At 44.0% G+C, this 16,656-nt stretch overlaps 1 protein-coding gene across 4 annotated transcripts in view; it reads right to left on the bottom strand.

The window, feature by feature from the left end:
* The window catches only part of NRP1 (neuropilin 1), a 204,771-nt gene that overhangs the window by 40,565 nt on the left and 147,550 nt on the right, over nt 1-16,656 (bottom strand). For all 4 annotated transcript variants that reach the window (XM_060248160.1, XM_060248162.1, XM_060248161.1 and 1 more), the window contains exons 7-9: nt 15,562-15,717; nt 11,095-11,239; nt 4,122-4,453 (exon numbers count right to left, since the gene is read on the bottom strand). In XM_060248160.1, the coding sequence (XP_060104143.1) occupies nt 4,122-4,453; nt 11,095-11,239; nt 15,562-15,717 (633 nt within the window). The remainder of the gene's footprint in view (nt 1-4,121; nt 4,454-11,094; nt 11,240-15,561; nt 15,718-16,656) is intronic.

Here is a 16,656-nt window from a genome sequence, read left to right as displayed (position 1 = left end):
AGCAGATTAAGAGGGCACAACTGAAGTTAAGTCGCTAACCCTTGCCACAAAGCACAGAATCAGAAATAAGAATTGCTCAGGCTCAATTCTATGAAAATAGCATAATTTGTAATACAGGGAGCATTCAGTAAATACATCTCATTAAAGAGGATTGAGAGGGCATGGCTATTTGGATCCAATTAATTTGTAGTTATTAGGATTTATTTTATATTTATGTGTTGTTTGAAAGCTCATAAAAGCCTCCTCCAGCATAACGCAGACTATGAAATGAAATGCTATTTATAGTGTAGGCACAGGCATATGTTACTATGGAATCCAGGCTTTTCCATAATTAACGTTTAAATAGCAATATATAATAATGGAAACTTTTCTGTAAAAGGTTTCAGTACAATGTAGTGACGTGCAGGCATAGAATTCAATAGACATTTAATGGTCCCTTGAATCCTAATTATACTGAATCATTGTCTTGTGTCATCCGTACAGTCTAGACCTATCTGTGGTTTAATTATGACTGTTCATTCATATGCTCTAATCATTTAAGAATGGGGTGAGGGAAGGAGAGATAACATTTTTCCCCGTACTATTAGGTTTACTTGGTTGTATATAGAAAGAGAAACTGGAAAGTACTTGAAATGGAAAAAAGAATGTAAGACTCCAAAAAAGGTAATTCTGGTTAACCAGAACCTAGGTAGAAGAGATGTATGTACCAAGAGTGGTAAAGTATTGGAAGAAGAAAGAGGAAAGTAATGACAGATGAGTTAAGAGGTCAGGAAGGGGCACAGAAAGAGAAATAGGGTTCATGGGGTAGACAGGTCCATGGAGGGCAGTTAGTGCAAAAGCCGCTTTATGTAAACGGATTCCTACAGTGATTAGGGAGCAGGTTTGTTATTTCAGACCCAAAGGTCATTAGAATGGTCCAATCCAAAACTGAATAAAGACAAACAGCTTCTACCAGCTGATTTCAGTGTTCTTTGGGTCAGGACCTGTGTGTTTGAGACAGGAGGAAATGGGGTAGAATGATAAAAATCGGAAGGATTGAAAACTGAGGTGAACCATACAGGAAGAAAATGTTACTAATTTGTCTGAAGACTGGAGCCACAAGGGACAGTAGTTCAAACTATCTAAAATGGATGACTGTGATGTCAGCCCACTCTTTTTCACTTATTTCAGGGAGAGTTCCTCAGACAGAAATATATTTTGAGTCAAACACAGTATGTTCAAATGTTAATGAGTCCTAAGGGAACTTCCACTTACATTTAAGGTGCAGGCCTTGGAGATTTATGTCAGTGATCCTGATCCCATAGGCCAGTTCACTGGTCTGATAAGAACACCTTGGCCACATACTGAAGTGTGTGGGATATAAATTTTTAAATACATAAATGGGCTTTCTTGTTCAAAGTGTGGGGGAGGTCCCCATGGGGAAAAGTAGCAATATCATGTTAAGAAGAAAACTAGTTTTTAATACCCCACTTTTCTCTACCATCTACTTTTCAAGGTGGCTTACCGTCGCCTTCCCACAACAGTTACAACAGTCACCTTGTGAGGTAGGTGAGGCTGAGAGAAGGTCACCCAGCAGGCTTCATGTGGAGAAGGCAAAGGAAATCAAACCCTGTTCTTCAGTTGAGAGTCTACCACTCTTAACCACTACACCGCACCATGGTGGCACGGGTAAGAGAACTGTGCAAATGGCTAGGGCTTTCAAGTTTTCTGCAATGCAGCTCTCCCTCTCCAGCAGTCAAGAGGCTTGTGAAAATGAACAGCATTTTGCCATTTATGGGTTGTATAGAGATATATTGTGGTTACAGCGTAAGAACAGAACTAAGAATGTCAATATCCACATCCATTGGCCATGAAGTTCCTTGGGTGACCTTGAGCCCATCGCCATTTCTAAATCTAATCTCTCTCAAAAGGTTGTTGTAAGGATAAAATTGGAAAGGGAAAACCATGCATGCATCTTTAAACTTCTTGGAGGAAGGAAAGAATAACAACATAACAGTTAGAAAGGAAGCATCATTTGTGCACATGGTGCCTTTATACACACACAAAGCTTTTCTGCAGGCCTTGGCCTTGATTATGTGGTGTGGTGCATGACTGGGATCCTGGGAAGCCACAGCTTGCTTTTCATATACTATTGCACAAGGGTTGGCCTGAAAGCCAAAAAGCAAGCCAAGCGATTGATTGGAGCAGCAGCATTTATTAGAACTGCTGCAGCACATCAGAAGAGTTTGGCCCCAGCCTCCTCTTTGAGATCAGCCAGCTTGCGCCATGGAATTGCTTGGAGCAGCAAAATGTTCTAGACTGTTCCCATATAATTTGTTTCTTCCAACAAAGGAGAGATTAAACTGTGTTTAATTTCAAGAAACATAATAGCTTTTAATTTAGGCTTTCAATCAACGGAGTTACTACTGCGTACAGCTCAGCTTGATTAACATTATTAAAATACCAAGGTCCTGTTTTAAAATCCACCAGACTTCTAAATCCTATGAATTGATCAAATTCTTTCATAATACATTTCTCCCTCCTGAACAAGAAATGTTATTAAATGTGTTGAATATTTTAGTAGGATTATGCCTGTTATACAACATCCAGTTTTTTCCCCCTTAAGAGTGCTAATCTCTGAAGCTTATTTTTGTTAGCGGTAAAAATTCTGAGTGGACTTAATATGTTTGCCAGCATTCATTTTCATCAAGCTTGCTGGTTTTGACAGTGAGAGCAACTGCCTTGAATTTAATACCAGAAGGCTAAGCAGCAGAAGGTATGCCACATCAGAAGCATATGGTGCTCTATTCCCCTCCTTCCACCGATATGAAAGAATACATGAAAACTTTATATGTGCATTTAAAAAACCAAGTTGTTAGATCTCATTGTTCATTCATACACTCTCCACACTTTATGGCAAGTCCTTTGGTGAGTGCATCAAGATTATTATAAAAAAACAGATGTATTCTCAAGATAACTGATGGAAAAAAAAAGTTGTTTTGGAAAAAAAATGCAGAGCATCAAAGATTTTGCCTAATGTCTGTAATGAGTTTTTCAAGGAAAGGTGCTATAATCTTGGCAAATTTAAAAACAAGTAGGGTTGCTAGCTTTAGGTTGGGAAATTCCTGAAGATTTGGGGGGTGGAGCCTCAGTATGGCAGAGTTTAGGGTGGGGAGGGGCTTCAGCAGGTTATAATGGCATAGAGTCCACCTTCCAAAGCAACCATTTTCTCCAGGTGAACTGATTTCTGTCACCTGGAGATCAGTCATAATCCCAGGAGTTCTGCAGCCACCATCTGGAGGCTGACAACCCTAAGAAAAAGGGATTTTCAAAGCTGAAGGCTGAAGGATCCTGGGCCTTGTAAAAACCAACTGTCAACATGTGGGGGTGTCAGAATGGCTGTGGGTAAAAGAAAGACTGTTCTCCTTAGGGCAGAACTACACATTATATATAAAAAAGAGTGAGTCCAATGCAGAATTGGAATGACCATTTATCTCTCTCCCTTTTGTGCCTCCTCAGTACCCCCAAGTTACTTCTTTATTCACCATTTGAAACGAAATTATCATGCACTGCTGATGTCATCAAGTGATGGGGATTTTCCCAGAGCAGCAAATGCTGCTTTCCAGACTTTGGTGAGTTCTGATGTTTAACAGGCAAGAACTTCTCTGCCCAGGGGATCTTTAAGGATTGCCCATTTACACCATATAATCCAACATGTTTACATGAGATTACAAGCATATGACACAAACCAGAAGTTACAAGGAAAACAGCCATAAATGCACTGATGTGAATGTGATTTCCTGCAATACAACATTGCAATTGGAGGAATGCATGCAAGAGGAGTGCAAGGCATGGTCAGGGGCAGGGAAGGTAGCTCCAGTTTGCCTGAAACAAATTTCTCATGCTTTTCTAGGCTTTGTGGGATTCCATTTCCTTCCTGAGTTAAAATGGGAGTCCTGCCATTATTCACTAGAGAACAACTGCAGAGCGCTGCAAAGACATGACAACACTTTTCTTACAAAATCCATATTTATCTACTGGCAAACATATTTTCCCTAGATAGCACATAACATGATAAGAAGCCTTCTGTTACTTTCTGCTCAAGGCAACAATACTATCACCCTTTGAGATTACAGTCTCACCTTGACCTTCTTTTTGCTTGCTTCCATAATAAATTTCCAGTCCGATCCATTGTAGCTGTATCCAATTTTGAATTTTCTCATGAAGACCTTGTTTTCTCTGTGCTTGCCTCCTTGAATGATTATGCCTCGCACTATCTTTTCCTCACCAAGATCTACCTGAAGCCATTCCTTTGTGTATGAGTGAGTGGTTGAAGGGAGTGCCCAGCCTAGACGGCTTGTTATAAGGCGAGCGTTTTCTGGGATCCAATTTCGATCAACTGCAGTTGATGCTGTAATCTGGGAGTCCGTGATGAGGCCAGATACCATACCCAACATGCCAAAGCAGGGATAATCTAAATTACAACAACAACAACAATAAATGTTTATTCTGTGCTATTTTTAGGTACTCAAAGCACTTCACATGCATTAATTGATAACTTTTAAAATAACCTTGTAAAACAGGCAGCATTAATCAAAACAGCAGTCCCCAATATGGTGCCAATGAGTACCATGATGTCCAATGCTACCTTTTCTGATGCCTGCCAAGTGTTTTAGCAGGGCTTTTTTTGTAGCAGGAACTCCTTTGCATAATAGGTCACACCCTTCTTATGTAGCCAATCCTCCAAGAGCTTACAGGGCTTAGTACAGGGCCTACTGTAAACTCCTGGACAATTGCCTACATCAGGGGTGTGTGGCCTAATATGCAAAGGAGTTCCTGCCACAAAAAAACCCCTGGGTTTTAGAAAGTGGGCAGGGCCAGGTAGGGCTTCTACCCAGCAAGGCTTCTGATTGATTGACTACTGGAGATTTGATTGGCTGTGCTGATTTTTTAAAATGCTGCTTTGGTATCAACTGCTGCCATAGCACAAGGATCTACACTGTGTTACTTAAATTAAGCTGTGGCGATCACTTTATGGCTCGCTCCACCTCCTGCAGCAGCCATTTTGTGGCAGCCATTTTGTTGCTTTACTCACGATGCTATGTCAAACTTTTCAATGAACAGAGGAGAGATCCTTTATAGGAGTTGGATACTTTCCATAAATGAAAAAGTACCTTTTGGCTCAATATCATGGTCTGGAATGGGTCCCCATATTCCCTTACACTTAGGGTTGCCAAGTCCAACTCAAGAAATATCTGGGTACTTTGGGGGTGGAGCCAGGAGCAAGTGTGTGACAAGCATAACTGAACTCCAAGGGAGTTCTGGCCATCACATTTAAAAGGACAGCATACCTTTTTAAATGTCTTCCTTCCATAGGAAATAATAGATAGGAGCACCTTCTTTTGGGGCTCATAGAATTGGACCCCCTGGTCTAATCATTTTGAAACTTGGGGGGTATTTTAGGGAGAGGCACTAGATGCTATACTGAAAATTTGGTGCCTCTATCTCAAAAAACAGCCCTCCCCAGAGCCCTTGATACCTCAAGATCAATTTCCCATTATACCCTATGAGAATCGATCTCCACATAGGGAATAATGAAGTGCTCAGCAGATCTTTCCCTCCCACCACTGCCATTTCTGGTGACTCTGAAGTGAGGGAGTGGCCTCTCTACTCATGAGTTGCTGCCAACTTCTTCCAAGTAACACAGACACACCATCCCGAGGAAGCCTTTCAATCGGAGACTGAAGCCTCAGGAGGTGGAAAGGCACATGGTCCTCTGGGGGAGGGGCTTCCCCCCGCCGGCCAGTTGACTGGGGGCGGGAAGGAGCCTGGGAAAGCGGAAGAACTCCCGCTGGAACCTGGGGATTGGCAAGTCTAGTGTCTGGGCCTTGACGCTGGGTCATCCTGTTTCCCTCTTAGGGCTGCTAGCCTCCAGGTGGGGCCTAGAGATTTCCCGCTTTTACAACTGATCTCCAGCTGGCAGAGATCAACTCCCTTGGAGAAATGGCTGCTTTGAAGGGTGGACTCTATGGCATTGTACCATGCTGAGGCCCTTCCCCTCCCTAGCCCCTCGTCTCTCAGATCCACTCCCAATGTCTCCAGGTATTTTTCAACCCAGACCTGTCTATCTTATTCTCTCTAGAAGCTATGCTGGATAGTGTTTAGAATTTTGCCATTTCAGATACCTCAAATGCAATCAAATGCAACTTCATTCTTAATTTGATTTTTTGATCAATAACTCTTTTGCTTCCTTTTTTTAAAAAATGCAAATACTGATGGAAGAAATCCTTTTCCCCAAAGGACATCTCCTTTCATTCACTGAGGAGGTCTTTTGGGAAAACCAGGAAATCCCATGCAAACCATTAATTTCCAGAGATAATTTCTGAGTCAGAACACCAAGTTTTGAATGCTTTAATGTATGGATCTAGATCTACATAGATACAGACATATCTTACGGTTGTACATAAATTCTATTTTTTAAAGAATCACAGAAATAAGAACAAGAATATGTGTTCACTTCAGTTTTCAGATGTGGATTCATCAGTCTTTTTAATTAAATAGAGGTTGTTTGGATGACATTTAATTTTAGCTATGAAACAATTAGCTCCTGAACAAGTCCTCCTCTAATTATTTGGTGCACCTGAAAATCTACATAACACCTCCCCCTGCTTCTAAAATGCCTTCTTTGTATGATGGAGGAGGGGACTCAATTGTTAACTAGTTCATCATCTTTCCAACAAGTGCTATAAGTGGCATACACAACAGAGAGCTTAAGCTGACAGTTTGTCACATTCACTTGTGGGCAGTAAACTAGAACATGCAAAGGAATCTGTATTCAAATCTTCCCTTTCCACTGGTATGACTGGGAAAGACTTTAGAGGTGGAGAAAATTGTAATGGATTGCTAACTAGAAACCTCTAAAACAGCATGGTGTAGTGGTTCAGAGTAGTGAACTCTAATCTGCAGAACCCAGTTTGATTCCCTCATAGTTGACAGGAAGCTTGCTGGGTTTACTTGGAAAGTCATAGTTCTCTCAGAAGTCAAGTCTGCCAAGAAAACATCATGATGTGACATCATCCCATGGGTAGGTAACGACTCAGTGCTTGCACAGGGGACTACCTTTACCTTTTACCTTGAGTTCCTTGGAGGAAAGGTGGGGAGGGGAATTTTATTTATACAGAAAACAAATTTTATTTATACTTCTTCACCAAAAGGGTGATTAACATGTGGAATTCACTGCCACAGGAGGTGTTGGTAGCTACAAACATAGCCAGCTTTAAGAGAGGATTGGATAAAAATATGGAGCAGAGGTTTATTTATTTATTTATTTATTTATATTGGGATTTATACCCCGCCCTTCGCACCGAAGTGTCTCAGGGCGGCTTACAACATGATAATACAAATACTACAATTTAAAACACTTACAAGTAAAATTACATGTGTGTGTGTGTGTGTGTGTGTGTTTGTATACACACACAGACATATTGGCCACAGTGTGACACAGAGTGTTGGATTGGATGGGCCATTGGCCTGATCCAACATGGCTTCTCTTATGTTCTTATGTTCACCTGCCTCACAAGGTACCTGTTGTGGGGAGAAGAAGGGAAGATGATTTTAAGCTGCTTTTACATCCCTTAAGGTAGAGAAAAGTGGGGTATAAAAACCAATCCCTCCTTCTCCTCTATTCTTTGTATGTTATTTCTGCAACCCTGATGTGAAACTCAGTATCACATACTGAGTAGGTAGATACATTTGCTATTAATGTGCAGATTTGCAGAGTTGGCATGTGTGTTCACTGTACCTGCTGGCTGCATTCCAGTGTTATACCCACTGACTGTTTATAAACCCATGGTCTGAATAAACTCCTTGGCTTTGTGTGCCATCAACTGGTGGTTTGTTGGTGGGCTCTAAGCTGAGATTCTGAGCTGTTTCCTCCCAGCTGGCTAACTGTGCTTTGTCCCAATTGTTATTTGCTGTGCCATCTGGGCAAGGCTATTCCCTTGCTATTCCTGAAGAGAAGTATGGAGCAATAAACAAGCATGGTGTACCAGCTGCATTTAGGTGCTGGTGCTTTCTCAGGGCACTCCTTCCTTCTACTCACACCCCACCAAACAAGAAGGTGCTTCAGAGACTTGAAATACTTTCATGAGGAAATTAAAAGGAAAGGAAATGGCAGGGCGTGTGTGGGGGAGGGGATAGAAAAGATCTATTTTGTTTAACAGTTTAAAAGTTAGAGCATTCAGTAAAACAGATAGGGGAGGGCAGGCAATCCTCAGTCGAGAGCAAGGGGGAGAAGACTTGGCTTAGTTTTTTGCCACCACCCCATCTTTCTTTCATTGCTTGTAACTGATCAGTAGCTAATGGGCTGTATGATAGGGTGGCCATAATATCTGCAGGCCAGCCAGGGACACCTTGAGGGGGGAAGGAATGTGTGTGTGCGCGCGGAGCGTGCGCGCCGCCGGAAACAGGAAGTGACGGCACTTCCATTGACGTCACTTCCGGTGACGGCATGCCACCGCCGGAAACAGGAAGTGACATCACTTCCTGTGACATCATTTCCCCGCGCAACCTGCCGGAAGCAGGAAGTGACATCACTTCCTGTGACATCATTTCCCCCAAATGACATCATAGGAGTTATGCGCAGTGTTTGCCTGCCGTGCAATTTTGTTCTCAAATCCTGTATTTACTTCATCAGTATATGGGATAAGGCACTTTCTCAACTGTACAGCCTATTTATTTTGTCCTGTTTGCTCTGTTGGCTCTATCTGCGCCACCTTCATCACTTTCGGGGTGTGGATCCCCCAGTGGGATGAGCTCCCGACTCCCTCCGCCGGCTGTTTCTGATAGCCCAGCACCCCCTCTTTCATTTGATATGTGTCCCGTGCGGGTGCCACCCTCCCGCCGGGAGATGCCGCAAAATGAGCCCCCTTGAGGCTTATGGCAGCAGGTCTCGGGGGAAGCGGGTGGTGGCCTCCCCTCCGGGCGGGCGGGCTGGCCAGGAGGTGCAGCGGCGGCTGGTGCTGGTGGCGGCGCTGCTGGCGGGGCTGGCGGCGGCTGAGGAGGCGGCGGCCGAGCCCACCGACCCGGGGCCTCCCGCCATGCCGCCGCCGCCACCCAGGCGCCGCCGGTCCGTCTCCCGCTCCGGCCACTGCTGCCGCCTCCGCTGCCTCCCCCCCGCTTTCGGCCCCCTCCCTCCCTGCCTGCTTCGGGGGGGGCTTACCTTCTCGCAGGGCGCGGATGGCGGCCTCCCCTCCGGGTGAGCGGGCTGGCCAGGAGGCGCAGCGGCAGCTGGTGGCGGCGCTGCTGGCGGGGGCTGAGGAGGCGGCGGCCGAGCCCACCGACCTGGGGCCTCCCGCCATGCCGCCGCTGCCACCGCAGGCGCCGCTGGCCCGCCTCCCGCTCCGGCCACCGCTGCCGCCTCCGCTGCCTCCCCCCGCGGGCCTCCAGCGCCGGCCTCTCCGCTGCCTCCCCCTCCGCCACCGCCGCCAGGGCCCTACGCCAGCGAGAGGAGCCGGCGGGCCGCGCGCGCGGGGAAGGCGGCAAGTGGGGGAGGGAGCGTCCCTGCGCATGCGCACGGCGATTGGCGGTGGTGTGGCGGGCCCTACGCTGCCCACTCTCCTGGCCCCGCGCATGCGCAGAGCCCACCACACCGCTGCCAATCGCCGTGCGCACGCGCAGGGACGCTCGCTCCCTCACTTGCCGCCTTCCCCGCCCGCGCACGCGGCCCGCCGGCTCCTCTCGCTGGCTAAACCGGGATTTCTAATGGTCCCGGTATAGCCAGCCCAGGAGGCGGGAATTTGGGGCCAGAAGCGGGACTTTCCCGGGTGACCGGGACGATCTGGCCACCCTATGTATGCATAGTGAGGCTTTGCCAGCAGCCTTGCGTTTCATTGAACTTTTCCACTGCGAGCTCAGGCAAGGATTCTCTGGTAATACCAGAATGGAAATCCAGGAGGCTAGCTATTGTAAATTGATGTTTGAAGTCATTATATACTGAATGGTAGATACTTATAGACTAATTGATTAAACTATCGTGATGGTTTTCATGGTTAAGTGTTTTTCTTTGGTTATTCTCTTATTTTATCTAATTTTACACCAATGCTTGTGTATTTTTTGTATATGGCAACGCAAATGAGCTTGGGATGCCATCTGGAGATTTCACCTAGAGGCAGGAAAGGAGGCAAGTACCCAAGTAGCTGGGATTTGTGAAGAAACTGTAATCTGCTGTGTACATCTGGTAGACTAATCAGGATTTGTGCAACCAACTGTGGCTTCAACAAACCACAGTTCATTGTAAAGTCTGAATTCACTGCTGTTTCTCCCTGCTCCTCACATCTTGTGCTACATTTAGGTACACATGCTGTATTAATCTGGGGAGAGTAATTTGATAAGAGTGCCATGAACAGCTGAGTTATGGGAGCTCATTTATCCCTAGCAGGTCAATAATATGGGCCATACCCCTGGGGTATAACAGTTGTCGAACATGGTTACAGGAAAGGCATATAGCTTGAACAGCATATATTGTTATCAGCTATTCTTTTAAAATCTGTAGTCCTGTGGATAGCTACATCATTTTCCTATTCTCTGACTGTTATTTTCTCCCCTGCAAATGTTTGTAATGTTAAATAGAATTTTTTTTTTCAAATTTCAATGTTTTATTGAAGTAATCAAGATCATACAAACATGGGGTAAATGCAATATCAACGGTAAGCTATGCATATCAATACAAATAAAAAAATTGTCATTGATGTATCGCAGCTTGAGTTAGGGTAATGATTAAAGATTTTTTGGAGGGAGTAATTTTTAAACCTGACCAGTGATTGAGAAGGATTACCTCCAGGGTAACAGGTATTAGGACGTTTGTTAAGGATGAGACATGAGCACAAATTAATGACCAAAAGGGTTTGAGTTTGGGGCAGTCCCACCAACAATGAATATAAGATGCCTTAAGGCCACAGTTCCTCCAGCAATCAGAGGATCCATGGGGCGAGGCGTGGGAGAGTTGATGAGGCGTATAGTACCAGCGAGCAATTAGTTTTTAATTTTGCTGAGAGATGTTTATAATTTTGGATTGTAGAAATTTATAACAACAACAACAATGCATGTAGTCCATACCTGTAATTTTACAGCCATATACTTCAAATCTTAGCGATATCCCAGTTTCCCAGTTTACAGGTTTGATTCTAACAAAGCGTGTCAGAACTGGCTTGGGAAAAGTTCCATAAGCAACATCAGTAGGGTTAATGTTCCCGGTAAACACCTACAGAAGGAGAGGAAGCAATAATATTTACTTTAAATGCATTTTAATTTTTGCTTTATTTATATAAAAAAGTAATTATTAATAATAAAATAATCCAGACTCTAGGAAGCTTGGGGGGGAAATGAATTAAGAAAACTCATAATCTGTTGTTGAGTTCCTGAGATGGTCTGCTATGGAGAACTCAGAGTAAGGGCATAACATGGGCATTTTTTGAGCAGGAGCATACAGGAACATAGTTCCAGCTGGCTTGATGTCAGGGGGTGTGGCCTAATATGCAAATGAACCACTGCTGGGCTTTTTCTACAAAAAATGCTCTGGGCATAACTATAGGGGTGTTGGAGATCTGTAATCAAATCTGGAGAAATCTTAATTTTATTTAAAGGTAGCTGAGAGGAAGGTGACCTGCTGAAGGAAGAGGAATGACTTCTTTCTAGAATAGGCCACAGAGAGAAAATGTTAAGCACCCAGGTCGAATCACCACTCCACTGCATGACTACTTCTAAAGGGAATCTTATGCTTGCAGCCTGCAGCGTAGCTGCTAGGCTGCATGAGCGGAGTTTGCTTCCCTGGATGGGAAGAGTCAGGGGGCGCCCGTTTCGGTGCGCAGAGAAAAAGGAGGGATCTGACAGTCTAACTAGGGTTGCCAATCCCCAGGTGGGGGCAGGGGATCCCCCGGTTTGGAGGTCCTCCCCCTGCTTCAGGGTTGTCAGAAAGCGGGGGGAGGGGAGGGAGGGAAATGTCTGCTGGGAACTCTGTTATTCCCTATGGAGATTTATTCCCATAGAAAATCATGGAAAATTGATCCATAGGTATCTGGGGCTCCGGGGGGGCTGTTTTTTGGGTTAGAGGCACCAAATTTTCAGTATAGCATCTAGTGCCTCTCCCCAAAATACCGTTCAAGTTTCAAAATGATTGGACCAGGGGGTCCAATTCTATGAGCCCCAAAAGAAGGTGCCCCTATCCTTCATGATTTCCTATGGAAGGAAGGAATTGAAAAGGTGTGCCGTCCCTTTAAATGTGATGGCCATAACTCCCTTTGAAGTTCAATTATGCTTGTCACAGCCTTGCTCCTGGCTCCGCCCCAGTGTCTCCTGGCTCCACCCCCAAAGTCCCCAGATGTTTCTTGAATTGGACTTGGCAACCCTAAGTCTAACTGTCAGATCTGAGCTCCTCATCGGCTCCTTCGTCTTGGCCAGAGTCAAAAGTGCTTGAAACCATTGATTTCAATGCCCTTAAGAATGGTTAACTCATAACCATTACTCTTAGGATTAGGAATGTAACCTTCGAGTCCTATACATTATACAAGTCCCATGTCTCTGTGCCAAACCCTAGCCTGCTCACTGAATTTTAAAGTTTGGTCAACTAACTGTACCAACCTCATTTGTGTGTAGTCCCCAAACTCTCATGTTCTCCCCTTTTGGGGAAATCTATTTACTGGTATCTGAATGTGATGTTTCCTTGCGCCTGTCATCTGATAGCAAAAACTTCAAATACCATCCTCTCCTCTATGTTATAATAAACAGAAAATGTTAGAAGATGTTAGAAAATGGGAGATTTCCTTCCTGCCAGTCTGCTCCATAAAGGGACTATCTGAGCACTTTCAAATACAGTAGTTTTTGAGACGTTAATGTGGAGAAGAAAGCATGTGCTTCTGTTAAACTCAACCAAGAATATTTTGTCTTTCACAGCAAGAAATCTGTATTTTACTACTTTGAATGCCTTATTGTTATTTTTAGAAATGTTTGCTTTTGGCCAATATGTGCCATGTAAATTCTGATTTCCTTTTATAATACATTTATTTTTAAACTTTTTGATTATAGTATTGTGCTTATGGGAGTATTCACAGTCACCTACTCATGTCATGCTTTGGCCATTTTATCATGGTAAACTCAGATAATACAGGGATTCTTTCATTCTTTTATAAGAGAATTAAGCAGGTGTCTCAGAGGTCTGTCTACTTGAATAGTGACAAGTTATAGGTGTCTGTCTGTGAATGCTGTTCCATAGTCAGAGCACTAATGAAAGAAAAACTCTTTACTTAACAGCCACCTCTTAATTTGCTAAGGTGGGGGGGGGGCACATGGAGAAGAGGACAGCAGACCATCTTAGTACCTAGACAAGTTTGTTTAAGAGGTGTCCTTCAGACATTCCAGATACCATTATCTTAAAGATAACTCCACTTTGCAGAATTGTTTAAACAACATGAAAACTTTTCTACTGCCTTATATAAAATGTTCTAGATTTATCTGACACCATGAGGTATTCATTCCATTCTTCTCTGCTTGTTGCTTGATGCTTGTCATCAAGTCAGACAAATAAAGCCAACAAAAGATATGAGGCATCTGTTTTGGTCATCTGAGAAACTTCTACCATAAGAGAGCTAAATTCTCTAGTGTCTGAATTCAAGGAAGGTGACTAACTTCCTTCTCCTTTATGAAACAATGTAAAGCTCCAATTTCCTGTTCTTAGGCATGTCTCCTTTTATGGGCACTAGTTTCTTACACCTTTCCTCCATCTTTCGTGTTTGCCCTTTACTCAGAACACTGTACCAAGAGAAGCTGGCTATGTTAAGGAAAAGGCTCAGCTATCTAGCATGCCCTTGTGCTTGCATCTTCTTTGTGTAATTGAAACCATTATTTGCTTACCCTTCGGGAGATGGAAAATGTAGTATACCAAATATTCTCCATTTTGCATCTTATATGTCTGAACTATTTTGGGCAACACAGTTTTGCTGAGAATTGAGTTTTCGTTTTTCACAGGAAGGAAGTAGCCATGGAAGATCAGCAGAAATGACTGGTAAACATGGGCTACATTTACGATATCTGTTTATTAATATTAATTACATTGGATAGCTAGACCAAGGCCAATAATAAAGCATGGCTCTCTTTCAAGATGAGAAAACAAACAGGATGAAAGGAGATGTTATCTGCATGCATGATAGTGGGGCCACAGCAGAAGCACAATGGTTCCTTTGCTTTAAAACTTTTACAAATGATCCTAAACAATGGCTATTTTGGGCTTTTGCCAGTGAATGTTTAGGGTTGCCAGGTCAGACTCAGGAAATATCTGGGGACTTTGGGGGTGGAGCCAGGAGCAATGCTGTGATAAGAATGATTGAACTCTGAAGAGAGTCCTGGCCATCATGTTTAAAGGGGCTGCACTCCTTTTAAATGCCTTCCCTTCACTGGAAATAATGGAGGATGGGGATGCCTCCTTTTGGGGCTCACATATTTGGACCCCCTGGTCCAGTCTTTTTGAAACTTGTGGGGGGGGGGGCGGTGTTGAGGAAAGGTACTAGATGCTATGTTGAAAACTGGTGCCTCTGCCTCAAAAAATAGCCCCCTCCCAAGCCCCCGATACCCACAGAACAATTCTCCATTATACTTTATGGGGACCAGTCTCCATATGGTATAATGGAGTACCCAGCGGTCATTCACCCCCACCCTCACTTTCTGATAACTCTGAAGTGGGGGGAGGGCTTCCACATCAGGAGATCCCCTGCCCCCAACTGGAGATTGGCAACCCTATGACTGTTTCTCATTGTCATGGTACCTACATCAATTTGGGTCCATCTGATTCAATGTGGGGGAAAAAGGTGTTAACAACTTTCAGTATAACTGAACTCAGTTATAGCTCTAAGATCTATATGGCTTGGAACCAGGGTATCCAATTGCATCTTCAGCAATCCATTAAAAGTTCCATCTACAATGTTCTCTCTAATCCCCCCCCCCAAGTGGAGCCATTCACATCCTGAGCAGACTATAACTGCTGCAATCTTAAAATGGGAAATGGACAGTGCAAGACCCTATGTGGCTCCACACTGCCGCTGAGCAAGGCTTCCTGTATTAATGAGAGGCTGCTTACACACACAGCTTAGAGTAAAACACTGTCTGTAAGTATTATCAGGGGTCGTTTTGCAGAAAAATAGGTGGTGGAGCTCATTAGCATAACTCATTAGCATATGCCCCCCCCCCAGCCAAAAGCAACCCAATCCAAGAAAGGAGAGCTCTGGGAGAGCGAGGCTTGCTTGGGCTGGCTAGAGATCCATGTGTGAGTCAAAAGGCCAGCAAGCCACCCACCACCCAAAATCACATAAGAAGTGGAGAAAGGGTGGTGTGGGCTTCTCCAGGGGTTAATGAGGGCTGCTGGGTGTGTGGCAAAGCCCCTGGTGGCTGGCTGGTTGCCCATTCTCCTAATCCAGGAACTGTTATGCAGCTGCACCTACTATTCAATGGACAAGGTAGGTGGGGAAAAAGAACCACCAGAAAGGTTCAGGAGTTGTGAATCTGAGGCCTGAGTATTATGAAGACCAAGAGCCTTACCAAAGGTTTATTTCCATCTTTAAGTGAAATCCAGTCTTCTCCATTGGAGCTGATATCTACACGGTATGTTTTCACATAGTACTTCTTCTTAGTTTCTTTTGAGATGGCTCCCTGGGTTCCAATGGCAGAAACAAAACGGAGAAGGCCCAAGTCCACCTGTAAGAAGAGAGGGACACACAGAGGAGGGGGGGATCAGCATTGATTTTAATATTTCTACAATCATGTGCAGTGGAGCCATTTAAACAAGGAGAACAGCTGCTATATGCATGCAAATCCCCACAGGAGCCATTTGTAAGTGAGAGAAATGGGCAAAGCCATTCATCTACCTTGTGTGTGCAAACTGTCAAGAGGTTCTGCTGCATGTGGAAAAAACACAGCATGACACAGCTTTGCTTCCACATCCGCCAGGCAGGTGTATGCAGACTACTCAGGTGGTCTGTATTCTAAATTTTCTAGTTGTATAGGTATCAGTTCCCAAACCCAGATGCAAATAATTATCCACCTGTGGTCTGTGTGCCTGACGTCTTCACATTGGCCTGGATCCAAGCATCCACCTTGAGTGTTCTTCACATACACGAGAAATTAAAATCTCCCTTCTGAAAAGCTGCCTGCCCCAAAAGGAAGGGATGCTCAAGGACAGAATCCCATGATGGGTGGTACTGCTTGATGTTCCCTGTATGAGCACATGGGTCCTCGTCACGCACATGGTGCCTCTTTGAACCTCACACAGAAGTACTTTTTGGTGAATAAGCCTCTCTAGACTGCTGTATGTATTATTTTAAAAGCATTTTTTTAAAGAAACCAATTAAGAGAAAAAATCCATGAGAAATACCTCCTGTATCATTATTCCAAAATCAGTCATGCTTCTTCATTTTATGTCTGATGTGAAAGTATGTGAAAACACTGACTTGACCAGTCAAGAGGAAAATACACGAAAGTTGCTAAATTTCTAAAATATCTTTGTAATTAAAAACATAATCCTTCCTTTCCTCCTATAAAGGTGATTAAAAAAAACAAAAAAAACTGGTGCATGTTTCTGACTAAATTCTTATTACCAGGCTTATCTCCAATTGCCTAGACCTTGGTAGGTTGCAT

The sequence above is a fragment of the Heteronotia binoei genome, chromosome 10 (assembly GCF_032191835.1).
Source record: "Heteronotia binoei isolate CCM8104 ecotype False Entrance Well chromosome 10, APGP_CSIRO_Hbin_v1, whole genome shotgun sequence".
NCBI lineage: Eukaryota > Metazoa > Chordata > Lepidosauria > Squamata > Gekkonidae > Heteronotia > Heteronotia binoei.
The sequence above is the reverse complement of the archived record's forward strand: the minus strand, read 5'-3'. Positions and strand labels throughout refer to the sequence as shown.